Genomic DNA, 15,155 nt, shown 5'->3' on the forward strand with positions numbered 1-15,155 from the left:
GTGAATAAACTTGCAGCCAAGGAGATTAAAAGCTCATCAGAGTGTGCCCAGTCCTTTGTGTCTCGTTTTTAATTGTTCGAGCAGTCTCGTTGTTCATTGCATTGAACGTAAAGTGTTTATATTTTCAAGTATAATCTTCGTAGTGAAAATTGTTCATCTTCTCCGTAGAATTCATGCATTTTAAGATTACGATTTTCCTTTGTTTTGTGATTGTTTGGATGTTGTTAAGTCTCAGTTGGATGATTCATTGCCATCGAGCTCTTTTGTTCTAGAGAATTTCACTTTTAAAAGATTCTTATTAAGCATAAGTTTCTTTCTTTTTCATATATACAAACATTAATTAATATTTGTATCTAAAAAACAATTAATATTTCAATAAATTAATTAAGTTTTCAACATTTATGAATATATGTTTCGTAGGAATATTTGAATATGCTAATTTCATTGAGAAATATTTAACCCACCAACACCAAGTATAGTTAATAAATCTAAAATTAATACGCTTGGAGTTAATAAGTATCCATTAAATCGTAAGATTAAATCGGTAGATTATTAAAATAAAATAAAACTAGTGAATTAATATATGAAAATTGTCAAAAATAGTACATTTGATGTAATAAAATATTCAGATTGTATCAATAATAAATATTAATAAATATTCATATGCTTCTATCTACAAATTCGTTTCTATCGTTGATAAAATTCAAAATTTTGTTATTTTTCAAAATGTCTAAATAAATAAAGTGAATATATTCTATAAAAAGTTTAAATAAATTTTGATTATTAAAATTGAAAGAGTTAAAAGGCTAAAGTTGTCATTTAAGAGCTTGTTAATTTTCTCTGACATATTTATTTAAATTAAGATTCAATCAAGGGAATGCGAAAATACCTATCTTTCTACATTCTTCATCTTTTCCAGATTTTCGGTTTTGTTCTCAGATCGCTCTCTACTTTCGTCGCCTTCTCAGGTACTCTCCATCTTCTTCTATCTCTTTCTACAAGTCATTGTTGAACTTCGTTAGGCGACAGACGAAATGGAGCCTAAATTGCCTAATGTCTTCTGTTTTTTGTTGCAGTAAATTGGAAATTTATGTTTGGTATGAATGTTTTCTTTTGCTCGTGATTTCTGCTTCAGAATTTAGGGCTTTGCAATTGATTACGATTAATTTATGTTAGGCTTCGTATTTGGATTAGAACAAGCTCTCGGCTCTCGATAAGCTTTTGGTTATAGGTTTGGAGCTTGGCACATTGGGTTTTTTTTTTCCCTTCTGATTTTCCTTTATTCTTCGTCTTAGCAATTGGAGTCCTTTGTTCTTTTTGGAATTTTTATGTATTGATCGTTGCTTGATAAGCTTGTGGTTTAGAAGTCGAGTGGTAAACATCAATGGTGAAAAAATGTATTTTTCTTAATCTTTATTTATTTATTTCTTTTGGAATTCAAACAAATGCTAGTCTCGTTGGTTCTTCTATCAACATTCCCTCTCCAAGAAAAAACTCTTCAAGCCCTTGAAGTGACCTCTTTATCATTTTTTTTTTGCTAAAAGGACTTTTGATTCCTTATCCCCGTAACCATTTTGTTTTGGAAAATTAAAGCTATAGATACTGCTTCCATCTCCAAATTTCTTACTTTGTTTTCTACTTTTTACCAATTGTTTATAAAACCAAGCCAAAACTTGAAAACTAAAAAAAGCAGCTTTCAAAAATTCGTTTTAGTTTTTGAAATTTGGCTAAGAATGCAACCATTGAAGATGCTAATCACTGTAAGAGATTGGGAGGAAATATGCTTGATTTTTCAAAAACGAAATATTACCAAATGGGGCTTTAATTTTCCAAATACACACGTTCTTTTGCAATCAATGTTTGTCAATGGTGATTGCCCAAATTATGCTTAAAAAACTCTTTGGTCGTTTCTTGCAAATGTCCTTTTATCTTATCATAAGTGCATGGTAACGATGATAATGAAACAATTTCGACTCTCTTTATGCATTATTCTCAGTTTAAATGTCTTACTGAAAGATAACTAATTCATAATATTTTCAAGATAGGTAACGATGTTATTTTAGCATCATTTAATTGTTTCATTTGGCTGACGTTTCAACTTCTCATATGGCAGTGCGGTAGAGAATGATGAAGCTGCAAACATATGCGGGGATTAGTTTTATTGCAACCATAATGGTTATCTATCATGCCTTCAACAGTAGAGGGCAGTTCTACCCAGCATTGGTCTATTTATCGACCTCCAAGATAAATCTAGTACTTCTTCTCAATATGGGTTTAGTCATCATGTGCATTTTGTGGCAGCTAACAAAAAAGATATTTCTGGGTTCTCTTAGAGAAGCAGAAGTTGAGAGGCTCAACGAGCAATCATGGAAGGAGTTGATGGAAATCCTCTTTGCCATCACTATTTTTCGGCAAGATTTTTCTGTTGCATTCCTGGGTATGGTTACGGCTCTGTTGTTGATCAAAGCTCTCCATTGGCTGGCTCAGAAGAGAGTTGAATACATGGAAACCACTCCATCGGTGCCATTGTTGTCTCATATCCGGATTGTTTCTTTCTTAGGCTTCCTCTTTGTTCTCGATAGTCTGTTTTTTTATAATTCGATAGATTCTCTGATACAGACAAGAAAGGCCTCGGTTTCCCTCTTCTTTTCATTTGAGTAAGTTTTCAATTTCCATTGGTTCATATCTTTTTCTTTCCTTTTTGTGGTCATCGTTGTTGTTATAGGAAATATACATATCATTATTATGTTGAAATTACAAAAGAGGAAAGTCCTATACAATGGATTTCAAAATGCTTTTCCAATTGACCATGAAATTTGGTTCCTATTTTGATTCTGTATTTAGACAAGTATTAGTTATGATGTTTCATAATGAAATTTTTTGAACATTTGGTATCACATTAATTTCATGAAGGTGTGGTTAGAATGTCAGAGATGCCAAGGTCATGTTAGATGAACTCACAAAACTATTGTTTAAATTTGATACTTAAGTTCTTATATAGAGAATTTATGGCTCTGTCTTGTAGTCTTTGCTCGCAAGAGTTAGGTTTTTATCCGATTATGCTTCTTGTGTCCATGAGAGGGTCTTATGTAAACATAAAATAAATTCAATGACTTGTTTCAGGTATATGATTCTTGCGACAACAGCTGTGTCAACATTTGTGAAATATATCTTCTATGTCAGTGATGTGCTCATGGAGGGACAATGGGAAAGGAAACCAGTCTATACATTTTACTTGGAACTTATTCGAGACTTGCTTCACTTGTCGATGTACTTGTGTTTCTTTCTTGTGATTTTCATGTAAGTAATCAAACTACACCCATGAGCTATCTCATTCTTGCGTACTGGAATTTCAGAATTAATATCTTTCTGCATAAATGTTCTCATACTGCCGATATCTAAATGGGGTTCTGATTCTTCTCAAGAAATACTATGCAAACCAAAAAAGTCAGATGTGGTTACTAGGATTCGTGTCCTTTCATGTATCAATGGCTCTCATATTTTTCTTTCATGTTAATTGTGGGAGATGGCTCATAAGTCATAGTAGGAGTGTCTTAAGAATGATAGGGTATTTCTTGTTTGTTTGGATATCCTTTACATACCTATTATTTTCAATCAGTTGTTTTAGAATTTTACTCCCTTAAAGATTGAAAGAGGCAGAGATTTCTGTTTACATGCACACATTGCACAAAAAAAGAATGATTTTGCTTGTAGTCTGACCAATTAATTTTTGGATATTGCTAGACTGTAAACATGGTAGAAAGTTTAGAATTCTTTTCTTTTATATGTCTGTCTTTTGAATGTGTTGTTTTCATCATCACACACACACACACATAGATATGGTCAAGTATATTTTTTCACCTACTGTTTAATAATAAGGAAATAAGGAAGCTAACTAAAGCTCAAGGACAAGTTTAATGTACAGCTTCCTTGTCTCTATATGCATGATGTAGCACAATGGGATAGGACATCAATCGCCATCCCATTGATGGTTTGATCTCCTACCCATGGTTGTTGAACTTTAAATAATATTTGGAGTTACATCCACACTAACTTCATTCCCAGTTCACATCTTTACTGTACTGACTTTTGACTTTGCTTTTGTAGGACTTATGGTGTGCCTTTGCACTTGATCCGAGAGCTTTATGAGATCTTTAGGAATTTCAGGATTCGCATTGCAGATTACATCCGTTATAGAAAGATTACTTCAAACATGAACGATCGTTTTCCAGATGCAACGCCTGAAGAACTCAATTCGTGCGTCCAAGCTTGGTCAACTTGTTGTGTCTTTGATGCTTCCAGTACTTTTATGTTAGCTACTAAAGTTGTTTTTATGGAATTGCAGAAGTGATGCAACATGCATTATTTGTCGTGAAGAGATGACAGTTGCAAAGAAACTAGTATGTGGACACCTTTTTCATGTCCATTGTCTCCGATCTTGGTTGGAGCGACAACATACTTGTCCCACTTGTAGAGCCCTTGTTGTACCACCCGAAGGTTCAAGTACAACAACCGGTCATCATGGAGTGCAGTCTGATGCTAACCAACAAGGTAATTGCACTTGTAACAATTCAATTCAATTTACTGCCTGGCTAAAGGGTCCTACGTCTTGTACTATTTTTAATCAGGTAAGTTTTATTAATTTCCTCCATGTGTATTTTATCTGGCTGTAGACCTTTCTGGAATCTTTAGTATGGAGAAAGTGTGTAAAAACTCTAGAATTTTGAAAATTTTGGACTGCATAATTATTTTTAATTGGCTTAAAATACCCCTTAAAGGGGCGGTTGATAGTGGGTCTTGTTTCACTATTTATTTTTTTATTCTTATTTTTCTGTACATGGAGTGCCCTTGGTGTGCTGATGGTGTGTCTTAGCATGTTAAGATACAAATAAATAATAATAAAATAGTGGACACACCCATGATAGTATTCGATGTGTGTGTAAATTAGCCCCGACACTCACAAATAAATATAAAAAAAATAACGGACATGCCTAACATGTGTCCACACTGACACTTCTCCGAGCTTAGAAGTGTCAGTGCTTTATAAGTATCAGATTTGGTTTAACGTTTCAAAACTATTAAATAATCTAGATCATGAAGCAACCATTAAAAAATAAGCTATCAATATTTGCAAGTATTCTCTGTATATAATTATATGCCCCACCATCAGTGTGAAAGTTGAAATTTGAGCCTCTCAATTCATTGCATGGGTGTTGACTCTCTCTACTCCCTTCCCTCTTCTTATTTCTTTTGTTTTCATGATTGTTCTTCTTAAGAGACTGTCGTTAAAGTTGAAGTTTGTTATATATATTTTTGTTTCTTAGCAAATTGCATTCACTCAGACCTAAAAGAAGCAGTTTCATTCTAGAACTGTATGAACTTAAGCATATTGAGAATGGATGATCATTATTGCTGAAAATGCTTTCTTTACCTAAAAAACTGTTTGAAGTCTTTTATACAATCTCATTTCTTTGGATTAACAACATTAAATGTTTGGTTGTTTTGTGAATGCTTGTAGGACTCCATTTAGTGTATCTCTGCTTTCTCTAATGGACGTCTTTGTTGCAGATATAGAACTGCTGGCTTCATTTAATTGTTTTTTCACGATGGAGGTATACCATGCTGAAACCTGGATACAATGACTGAGCTGTTTATTATGTTGATAGCAGGAACAGGAACCACAAGTTCATCTGCACAAGGTACAAGTGGCACGGGCGTTACTAATGATAATTTAAGTCATCATCAAGCTAGAGTCCGAGCTGCTGCCGCCGCTGCTTCAATATATGAGAAATCGTATGTTTATCCTTGTGCGAGCACATTAGTATGGTATGTCTTTTCATTACAAACTACGTGATTTCTGTTTTTTCTCCTTTATGTTGGTCTAGAAAGTTTACAAACATCGAGGCATTTCTCCCTTTGCAAAGAGAAGGAAGAGTATGAAATTTTATTATTATAATTAGTATAATTTGTTTATTTGTGTACAGGTCTCTTGGATATGCAGTAGTTCCTCAAGTTGAAAGACCTTTGTTTGACTCTAACAATACAGAAACAAACGGAGAGCAATCTCCCAATGGACATCCACAATACTTTTCATTTCCTGGCGGCCCTTCAAACCTGTCCTTCACTCAATTTCCCCAAAATATCTTTGTTCCTTTTCAGCCACGAGAGGGCACTGGAAACAATATAGAGGAATTGGGCAGTAGTTTAAATGTATCAGGCTCACAGCTTGAAGCTCAAGAAAAATTTCTTCAACAACAGATTGAGGTATGTTATCAACGTTACTTAGTGAGCTGTTTTGTTTGGTTAGTGCATGTTTTATTTAGTCTCTTGTTGCCGGGCCCTTGTATAATCTTCAGCTCTGCTTTTGAAGGAAAAAAGAAAAAAAAAACGTGAACAGTAGTTGACTAGTATGCACACATGGCCTTGACCATGGGGAAATAATACTCCTGAATCAATATCATTTCTCATACCCTTTTTTCTAAAAAAAAATCATTTCTCATACTTAGGTGATGTTCATGATGAACTCAAATTATCAGAATAACATGTCTTGATTCTCTCGTTGTCCTGGATTGACCAAACCGCTGTTTGGTTTTCCTATTTGTGCTGTATCCTGGACCTCCTGTGTCAACAACAAGAAACTGCTTTGATGTTTGTGGTTCAAAATTGGAGTACAAAAATAACTGGGCCGACCAAGATGAGGTACCTTTAACAGTTAAAAAGAAAAAACACCATTAGCAGCCCTAGTTGTTTGTGATCAAGAGATTAGGACCATTACAAGAGGGTTCGAAGTAAGCTCTCCAGAGAGAGTTATAAAATGTGTCAAATCTCAGACCTTCCTTTGAAACCAATTTATTTCTAAGAAAATCTTCCTGTGTATTCGCAACAACTATCCTTAGAATGGCAACAAATTCTACTTTCTTTAATAATTAGTCTTTATGTTGGAAATTGGGTTCAAGAAAGCTTTTTCACCATTATGTGAATAGTTGAAGGAACTCTCAAAATGCCAAAGTGCGCTTGGCTCAGTGGCGTACCCGGAGGTTAGAAGTTCAATGCCCCGTACCGCAGTTGTACTAAAAGAAAAAATCTTCTGAGGCAGACTTACACACAGATTCTTTGGATAAAGAACTAGGTTTTAATCTTCCAAAGGAAGTATGTCTTTTGAGGATTTTCAAAATCCTAGTTTTTTTAGAAAAGAGGAGCAGCATACGGGGAGGAAAGAAAGGAATAAATTATGCAGAAGACTTTTCGATGGAAACACTATAAGAATGAAGGGATCGCAATCAATGATTGGGAGCCCAAACATAACTTTTACTCTTTGGATAGAAGAGAATATCAGTCGAAGGAGGCTACTTATTGACTTCTCTATTGCAAAGGGCTTTATGAAAATGAAAATAAGAGGAAAGAGACCCACTTCTAGAGTTCTAGCTAATGAACTATTTGGAAATCTTTGACTAGGGATAAGAAATACCGATGCAAAAATTGCACCCGGAGGGTACTATTTGGAAGCCAATCATCTTCCTTCAATCAAACTATGCAACAATCCCTCACAATTACTTACACATAAGATAGAAAGCGAAGATGTGTAGATCAAAGGAGGAGGCCTTTTATATTCTCCTTAACAGCCCTTGGACTTGTGCATTATAATAACTCATGCAGGATCTCCTTGAAAACTACCTAAATCAGTGCGTCTACTCTTTGATGTAAGCCATGTGGATTGAGTTCAGGAAATACTTAACGTCTTGGAGAGAAGCCTATTCTTTTAAGCCCTTGGATATTTATCCTCCATAGATTGCACACAACTTCTCCTCACCGGCCCTTAGGAATTTCATGGAAATTCGTATGGACTCGGTTCAAAAAGATACTTTTTTGTATCTCTCCAAGTCCTTGGAGTTGTATATGCTTTTTTGTAGATCCCTTCCAATTTTTCAATTAAAGGTTGAGTTGAGGAGATGCTTGTAGTTTTGATGGAAGAAATAAATATATAAACTTGATTTTAGATTTTTGTTCAAAAAGGGTTAAAGTTCTTCCAAACAACTCTATATTTTCTAGAAACTAGAGGTTAGAAATGATAAGTTAAGGAGACATCTTCATAATAAATTAATTTGTACTCAATTCAATTTCAAACTAATTTCAGTAGAACAGAGCTAGGCGTAGTTGAGGGTTTTTACGAAATCAATACCTTTTTCCTTCTATTAAATTCAAAATTTCGTATTTGCCAACAGTTCCTTCAGAATCAACTGCAACTTCTCCGTAAACCAAAAGTTGAGGAAAGCTCAAGAGGAGCTAGCGAGGCAGATAAAAAAGGGAAAAGTTTAGCTATCTCACCATCATCGTCGGCGTCATTGTCTTCATCAGATTCTCATCCACCTGGAGAAACCGAAAGGGCGGTAAGATAGAATAAATGTGCATAATAATATAGTGTAATAATACGAGACTGCAGATCGACACAATGATGACATAGATATGTGTCTATTGTATACGGAAGATGTACTTGGTAACTTTTTAGAAAGCAGTCTTCCTCCCTTTTGCCATGTTGGTGGTTGGTTCGGTTTGGTTGTAAATGCTGAATTTGGTCTCTTTTAAAGCAATCGATGCGATGGTTAAGAAATGGCTTCTTTTTTTCTTTAATATCGTAGCAAAAGAAGAGAGTTTTTATTCAAAGATGTTTGGTTGTTTATATTCTCTTAGTCTAAAAGATGCTTTTCTTGAAAAGCAATTAGATTGACATGCGCATGAATGAAAAGGCTTTGATTGTTTGGAAGTGGGCATTTTATAAAGGTTGAACCTCTTTGCTAATCTCGGTTTCTATTGTTCATAGGGTATGACTGTCATGGTCTTCTTATGACAAAACTATTATTAATCATGTCTTTATTTTTCATTTTGGTTCTCAGAATTTAATTCTTTTTGTACATTTATCGGTAGTTCTTTAATTTTTCGACTCACCTTTGGGAATCATGTGCATTTCTTTTAGTACAATTGTTAGTTTCTTTGCTAAATTTTAGATTTTTTATTTAATGTTCGATTTGATAATCGTTTTGGCTTTATTTTTTTAAAATTAAATTTATAAACTCGACTCTCAAGTTCAGTTTTCTTTTTTTATTATCTACTTTCAACATTCTTCTTTGGTTATTTTTATCTACTAAAAAACTAAGTATTTAATAATAGTAAAATAAAAGGTCAATTTTCATAAATATAACAAAACATCAAAATATTTACGTGCTCGTGAAGTTGGTCACTTTTTTTTTTATAAACATCAAAATAATTTTCATAAATTATAATAACATTTTTTAATTAGAGAATAAAAATTAGATTGATTTTTTTTTAGATTATTACATAGACATATATTATAAATAATCTCAAATAATTGATTGTTTTGGTCCTTATATATATATATATGAGATATGAGATCTTCGTGGTGTCAAACATAAAAACTAACCTATTATAATGTAATCAAACCTTATCTTTAATTGAATAATTATAAAATTTTTATTCGAATAGAACAATGTTAATCGAGATGAAATTTATCTCTCTTGTTATTGAGAGATAACTTTAGGTCCATCGATTAAGCTGTGGAAACACAGTGGTTGTGTTATAAATGAATTAATAAGGGTATTAATGTTATTTATTATTTCAATATGCTTATTGATCGAAAAAACAATTAAATTAGATAAGATAATTTTGTCCGTGACTTATATTTTTGAGGTTTTAGCTAATCTGAATTCGAGGAGTCGAATTCTCAGTTCATGTGTGAATACTATCAAAGAACATTAATGATTTCACAACGTTTTGGTGATACAAATTTGGAGGATCGTTTTTATCGGAACATAGATAATTTGAATTTGAAGTGTTGTTCACGTTGGCACAAGAGTATGTTTATTCATGATTTAATTGTTTATGCATGGTTTTAGAGTTAATTTTTTTTAATGTTAACTATGGTAAGTCAGTTTAGTCTTAGTTTGTTTTCGAATAAAAAGTAATTAAACATACAATGTTATATTTACGAATTAAGAAGAAACCAACTATCATTGATTATTTAACAACGTATTTGGCGTTATACCACTAAAACCCTCTCAAATGCCTCACCAAAAAATATCCACAAGAAACATCAATATCAAAAGTGATTCATCAGTGAGGATTGAGGAAGTAATTACACATTTGAAATGTGATTCCATAGAAAAAGGAATCAATAAACAAGCAAGAAACATTTTTCATTTGATAAGAAATTTGCGAAACACTAAACAAGAGTTTCTCCTCATTCTGTTTCCTATTCTCTTTCCTCCGTTTCTCCTCTTCGTTTCACTTTGCTTGTTCTTCGTTCGTTTCTCTTCGTTTAGTTTCTATTCGGATTTCCTCTTCTCTTCGTTCTCTTTTACTTCCATCATTTTCTAAATAAAAAAAACGTTTTTTTTTTTTTGTAAAAAGGTTCATTTTTCTAAAAAAAAAGAGGAGGGTCATTTTTGTCAATTTTCCTTAATCTTGTCGGACATATTTATTTAAATAAATAAATAAGGAAACAAACAATCAAGGGAACGCGAAAGCCCTATCTTTCTAGATTGTTCATCGTTTCCAGACTTTCGGTTCTGTTCTCAGATCGCTCTCAAGTTTCGTCGTCTCCTCAGGTACTCTCCATCTTCTTCTATCTCTTTCTATAACTTATTGTTGAACTTTTTTAGGTTTTCGAGAGAGACTGAGAGACGAAATGGAGCCGAAAGTGCCTAATGTCTTGTGTTTTTTGTTGCCGTAAATTCGAAATTTATGTTTGGTTTGAATTTTCTCTTTTGCTTGTAATTTCTGCTTCATAATACAGGGCTTTGTAATTGGTCATGTTAGGCTTCGTATTTGGATTAGAACGAGCTATAGTTGATCGTAAGCTTGAGGTCTATTGGGTTGGAGTTTGGTGCATTAGGTTTTTTTCCCCCTCTATTCTTCATTTTAGCAATTGGGGTCCTTTGCTTCTTTTTTTTTTGTTGTAATTTTTATATTTATATGATTGCTCGATAAGCTTGTAGTGTAGAACTCGAGTGGGAAACATCAATGGCGAACAAAATTATTTTTTTCGATCTTTACATCAAGATGATATTCACTGAAGTTTTATGAAGATGGAAAAAAGGCTCAACATGACATGCATTCTTTCTTTTGGAATCCAGACAAATGCTAGTCTCGTTAGTCCTTCTATTAACACTCTTCTCCAAAAAACAATTCTTTAAGCACTTGAAGTAACCTCTTTGTAATTTTTTTTTTGCTACAAGGACTTTTGATTCCATAATTTTCCAAATACGCGTTATTTTGCAATCAATGTTTGGGAACGGTGATTGTGTAGGTTTTTAGTTAAAAAAAAGTCCTCCTTTCCTTGCAAATCTTTATTTAACTTATCATAAATGTGTAGGTTTTTAGTAAGCTTGAAGTGCACTGGTTAAAAGAAAAACAAAAACAAAGAAAAGAATAAGCAAAAGAAAGCTCGAGGCTCACTAGTATGCAATAGTCCTCTAGGGCTGTGTAGTGCAGTTTTTTTTTTTTGTTTTTTAAATTGAATTTTTATTTTTTTATTTTTGAGGCACACACTGTATTTAAATAACAAATAAATCTATGTGTAGATGTACTTATACATAAACATAATAATCACCATTCAATGTATTGAAGACCATTCATTTGATTTTTGCATCACTCCTATACTTCCTGTGATGAAAGAGGTTTAGAAATTGTCATGGTTTTCCTTGTGAGATAGTTGAGATGCGTGTAAGCTGGCCTTGACACTCACGGATAAATAAAAAAAGGTTCAGAAAGGAATATGCTTTGCTGCAATATTGACTTTCTCATTATTTATATGTGAGTAGATCATGAAACAAGATTCAAATATGGAAGCAGATTCTGCTTTTCCTGAATGTGAGGAGAAGGAAGTACGTATGTCTGATGTAGAAAAAATGGAGGGGAATGTAGAAGAGTTCTCGACTGAACATGAAGGCAAAGAGAAAGAAGCAGTATCTTCGGCAGTTCAAGAAGATAGCAAAATGAAAGAAGGCTCCCCTACAGAACAAGTAGATGACATGAAAGAAGCTGTAACTGAAGTTGGGAGCGCCACTGAAGCTGGGAAGTCTGCTCAAAAGTCCGTCAAAGAAGGGTTGCGTAAAAAGAGAATTGTAAAAGTTCTGAAAGTAAAAAAGAAAATTATAAAGAAATCCCCAGCTAACAGTGTGTTGAAAAAAAAAGAAGCACAGGTTGAACAGGAAGATGAAAAAAGGAAAAAGAGGTTCCTGTAGCTCAAGAAGTGGAAGAAAGTCCTTTGACTCAGAACCCCACTGAAAGTTCCAATCCAGAGTCAAAGAAGAAGAGTAATAATGAAGTTTTAAAGGTGAAAAGGAAAATTGTAAAGAAATCTCCAGCCAGTAGTCAAAAGAAGACTAATAAGCTTCAGAATAGTCCTAAGGTGCAAGTCAGAAAGAAAGTGGAGAATAGTAAGAGTTCGTTGCAGGAGAATGGGGAAGTAAGTGAAAAAAAGGTAGAAGATACTGAGGAGCCTAACCAAAAGGAAAATGTTAAGAAAAGTGTATCAAAAGAGGAGCATATAGAAAAGGGAGAAGAGACTTCTGCTAGTAAAAAGCAAAATTCTGAGTCTAAAAATAGCGTCAAGGAAGGGAAGATCATAGAGAAGGCTGGTTCTTCAAGTAAAAGCATAAAGAATCAGAAAAAGAAAGAAAAGGTTAGAGAGCAAAGGAGTCGAAGGGAAGATAAAAATAAAGAAAATCTTGGTGGACTGATTTTCATGTGCAGTGCAAAAACGAAGCCAGATTGTTTTCACTACAACGTAATGGGTGTTTCTGCTGGCAAAATGGATGTTGTCTTGGCAATTAAGCCTGGCTTGAAGCTCTTTCTCTACGATTTTGATCTCAAGCTTCTGTATGGGATTTATAAAGCATCCTCTACCGGTGGCATGAAACTTGAGCCAAAGGCTTTTAATGGGGCTTTCCCTGCTCAGGTTCAAGTTTTGTTAGTTATTATAAACTACTCCAGAAGCTATTCTTTTCATCTGCCAAGGACATTGTCTCAATTCGAAAATTAAAATTTCAGGTGCGGTTCAATATTTACAAGGATTGTTTTCCACTACCTGAGAATGTTTTCAAGGAGGCTATCCAAGAGAACTATTATGAGAAGCACAAGTTCAAAGCCGAGCTCACTGTTAAACAGGTGGATGTGTCAGGTTTCTTCTGCTAGCTTGGGTTTTCATTAGCACTCTTGATTCTCTTTTTCCTGTGGTGACATTCTAGGATTTCATTTTTTCAGGTTAGGAAGCTCTCAGATCTTTTCCGACCAGTTGCACTCCATTCGAGTGCTGCTCCTGTCTTGTCCCATGTGGAGGTACCAATTAGGGATAGAAATGTTTATGGGAAAGCTAAAGACATTCGGATTAGGAACTCTAAGTCCAAGGATGATGCCAGGAAAAAATACCATTTGTCATCTCATGGAAGGGATCGACAGAGAGAAGAGGCACCTAGACGTAGAGAGGAGGTTCCTCGTGATTTATACCTAAGCGAAAGGGACTATCGAACATATGGGCTCCGGGCAGAGAGAAGAAATTTAGACCCTGTATCTCGATCTTCTTTAGAAACATACCGCAGGGATCATGATAGGGACTATCCACTGAAACATCTAGAGCCTAGATACAGGGATGATGTCTCGACACACGCACAGAGAGAAATAGTCCATTCGGATCAAGTATACTTTAATGGGAAAGATTATCCAGTTTACAGTATTGATTCTAGACATCAAATATCACCTCGAAGACCAATATCTGCTAGTGGTACAGAACACAATGCTTATGATTCAATTTACAGTCGTTATGGCCTTTCTTCTATTGATCCATATCTGCTTTCATCAAGGAGGGAGGAAGCAGCCCCTCCAACTTATTCAAGAAGTTATTTAGCTGATACTGAACCCATGAGACATGCTGCTGGTTCTCTATCGCATTACAATCAAGTGCACTACAAAGATGTGGAAAAAGATACAATGCCGGTTTCATCGCTGTACTCATTCGCTGGTCCATCGTTCTCTTATCGCTAACTTTGATTTCCATTTTTTGTCCAGAATTCCATATAGCAATAGAACTTCGACTGCGTATGAAATTTTGAGTCTCAGACCCTCATTGTGCAGTTGGAATTCCATCTTACCTTTTTAGTAGTGATAATGTGACGATGGGGGAAGTAGGGTTTTGGCTGTTGTATTGGATTTTGTTGGCGAGTGCTTAATTACTTGCAAGATTGCTCTATCAAACTGGGGTTCTTAATCATTGCTGCACTTGTTTTTGACGCGATGTAGAATTTGAGGATGATTGCAAATTGTTGATGAAAAATCTCGAGTAGGTCAAGAATAATGTGAATATGGAGGACGTTATTTATGTAGCACAATTGTTTTTAACGATTTCACTTTTTGTAACTCTAGGTAGTTTTGTAAAGTTAGGCAGGTTTGCATGCTTCTTATACAGTACATTGTTTAAATTATATTTTTATCTTATTTTGATCTTTAAACTTTGAACAAATTTTGTTTAGGATGTTGGATTTAGTCCTTGATCTTTTAAAGAAGATTGCGTGATGATGGGCACTGGTTGCAATTTGAGAATGCAGTCTCCATTACGAGTTTACTCACATTTTTTAGATTAAGAATAATTAGAACCGTGAACAGGGACTTTCTAGTCAATGACTATCCTTTTCATGTTCAATGAAAAACACAAGAACGTTTATTTGAATGGTTTTTGGTTCGAGTTTGAGTTCAATTTGGTAGATTGAGATGGGCACAGGACACTATGTTTCAATATCAGTTAGATTATTGTAATCTTGGAAAGCAAATAGTCTCTAGTGTTAAACTACATAGATCTAACTAAAATAAACCATGCCTGCTTATTTGGAATCATGTCGACCACATAAATGCCCATTCGATCTAAAATAGTGGCCACGCCAATAATTTTTGAAAAAAACATTTTGGTAGATATCAAAATATAACAAAATTTAAATTTAGGGAATGGAATGAGATTTAAACCTTGTTTATTATGGTATTTTGAAAATATTTTAGGATGTGATTGATCTATCAAATTTGGAAATAATAGTGGAAGTAGGAATTTGTGTTGAAACTGGTATTGAGCTTTTGAACGCCTCGAACAGAAACAC

The 15,155-nt window shown here is 34.2% G+C and overlaps 2 protein-coding genes across 3 annotated transcripts; both read left to right on the forward strand.

Annotated features, from left to right (window-relative positions):
• The first annotated feature begins 829 nt into the window (after positions 1–829).
• Positions 830–8,677, forward strand: LOC101215351 (ERAD-associated E3 ubiquitin-protein ligase HRD1B). 2 transcript variants are annotated; one of them, XM_031881236.1, is made up of 8 exons: positions 830–968; positions 2,114–2,657; positions 3,124–3,300; positions 4,108–4,257; positions 4,346–4,551; positions 5,667–5,826; positions 5,985–6,264; positions 8,223–8,677. In XM_031881236.1, the coding sequence occupies exons 2-8, from the start codon at positions 2,125–2,127 to the stop codon at positions 8,394–8,396; spliced, it is 1,680 nt and encodes a 559-aa protein (XP_031737096.1). In that variant the 5' UTR covers positions 830–968; positions 2,114–2,124; the 3' UTR covers positions 8,397–8,677. The 2 variants fall into 2 exon arrangements, with proteins under 2 accessions (XP_031737096.1, XP_004139202.1); XM_004139154.3 differs by having other exon boundaries at positions 5,670–5,826.
• Positions 8,678–11,855: 3,178 nt separating this feature from the next.
• On the forward strand, positions 11,856–14,519 carry LOC116402060. The gene is made up of 4 exons (XM_031880819.1): positions 11,856–12,137; positions 12,233–12,973; positions 13,066–13,182; positions 13,279–14,519. Exons 1-4 carry the CDS (start codon positions 11,856–11,858, stop codon positions 14,053–14,055), a joined length of 1,917 nt encoding a protein of 638 aa, XP_031736679.1. The 3' UTR covers positions 14,056–14,519.
• The last annotated feature ends 636 nt before the right edge of the window (positions 14,520–15,155 follow it).

Source organism: Cucumis sativus, chromosome 2 (genome assembly GCF_000004075.3).
Source record: "Cucumis sativus cultivar 9930 chromosome 2, Cucumber_9930_V3, whole genome shotgun sequence".
In the NCBI taxonomy this organism is placed as follows: Eukaryota; Viridiplantae; Streptophyta; class Magnoliopsida; order Cucurbitales; family Cucurbitaceae; genus Cucumis; species Cucumis sativus.

Coding starts and splice junctions, on each gene's coding strand:
- LOC116402060 (XM_031880819.1), top strand. CDS start 11,856: ATGGAAGCAGATTCTGCTTTTCCTGAATGTGAGGAGAAGGAAGTACGT. Junction 12,138..12,232: donor GGTTGCGTAAAAAGAGAATT/GTAAAAGTTCTG, acceptor ACAGGAAGATGA/AAAAAGGAAAAAGAGGTTCC. Junction 13,183..13,278: donor CCGAGCTCACTGTTAAACAG/GTGGATGTGTCA, acceptor TCATTTTTTCAG/GTTAGGAAGCTCTCAGATCT.
- LOC101215351 (XM_031881236.1), top strand. CDS start 2,125: ATGATGAAGCTGCAAACATATGCGGGGATTAGTTTTATTGCAACCATA. Junction 3,301..4,107: donor TTCTTTCTTGTGATTTTCAT/GTAAGTAATCAA, acceptor TTGCTTTTGTAG/GACTTATGGTGTGCCTTTGC. Junction 4,552..5,666: donor GTCTGATGCTAACCAACAAG/GTAATTGCACTT, acceptor TTATGTTGATAG/CAGGAACAGGAACCACAAGT.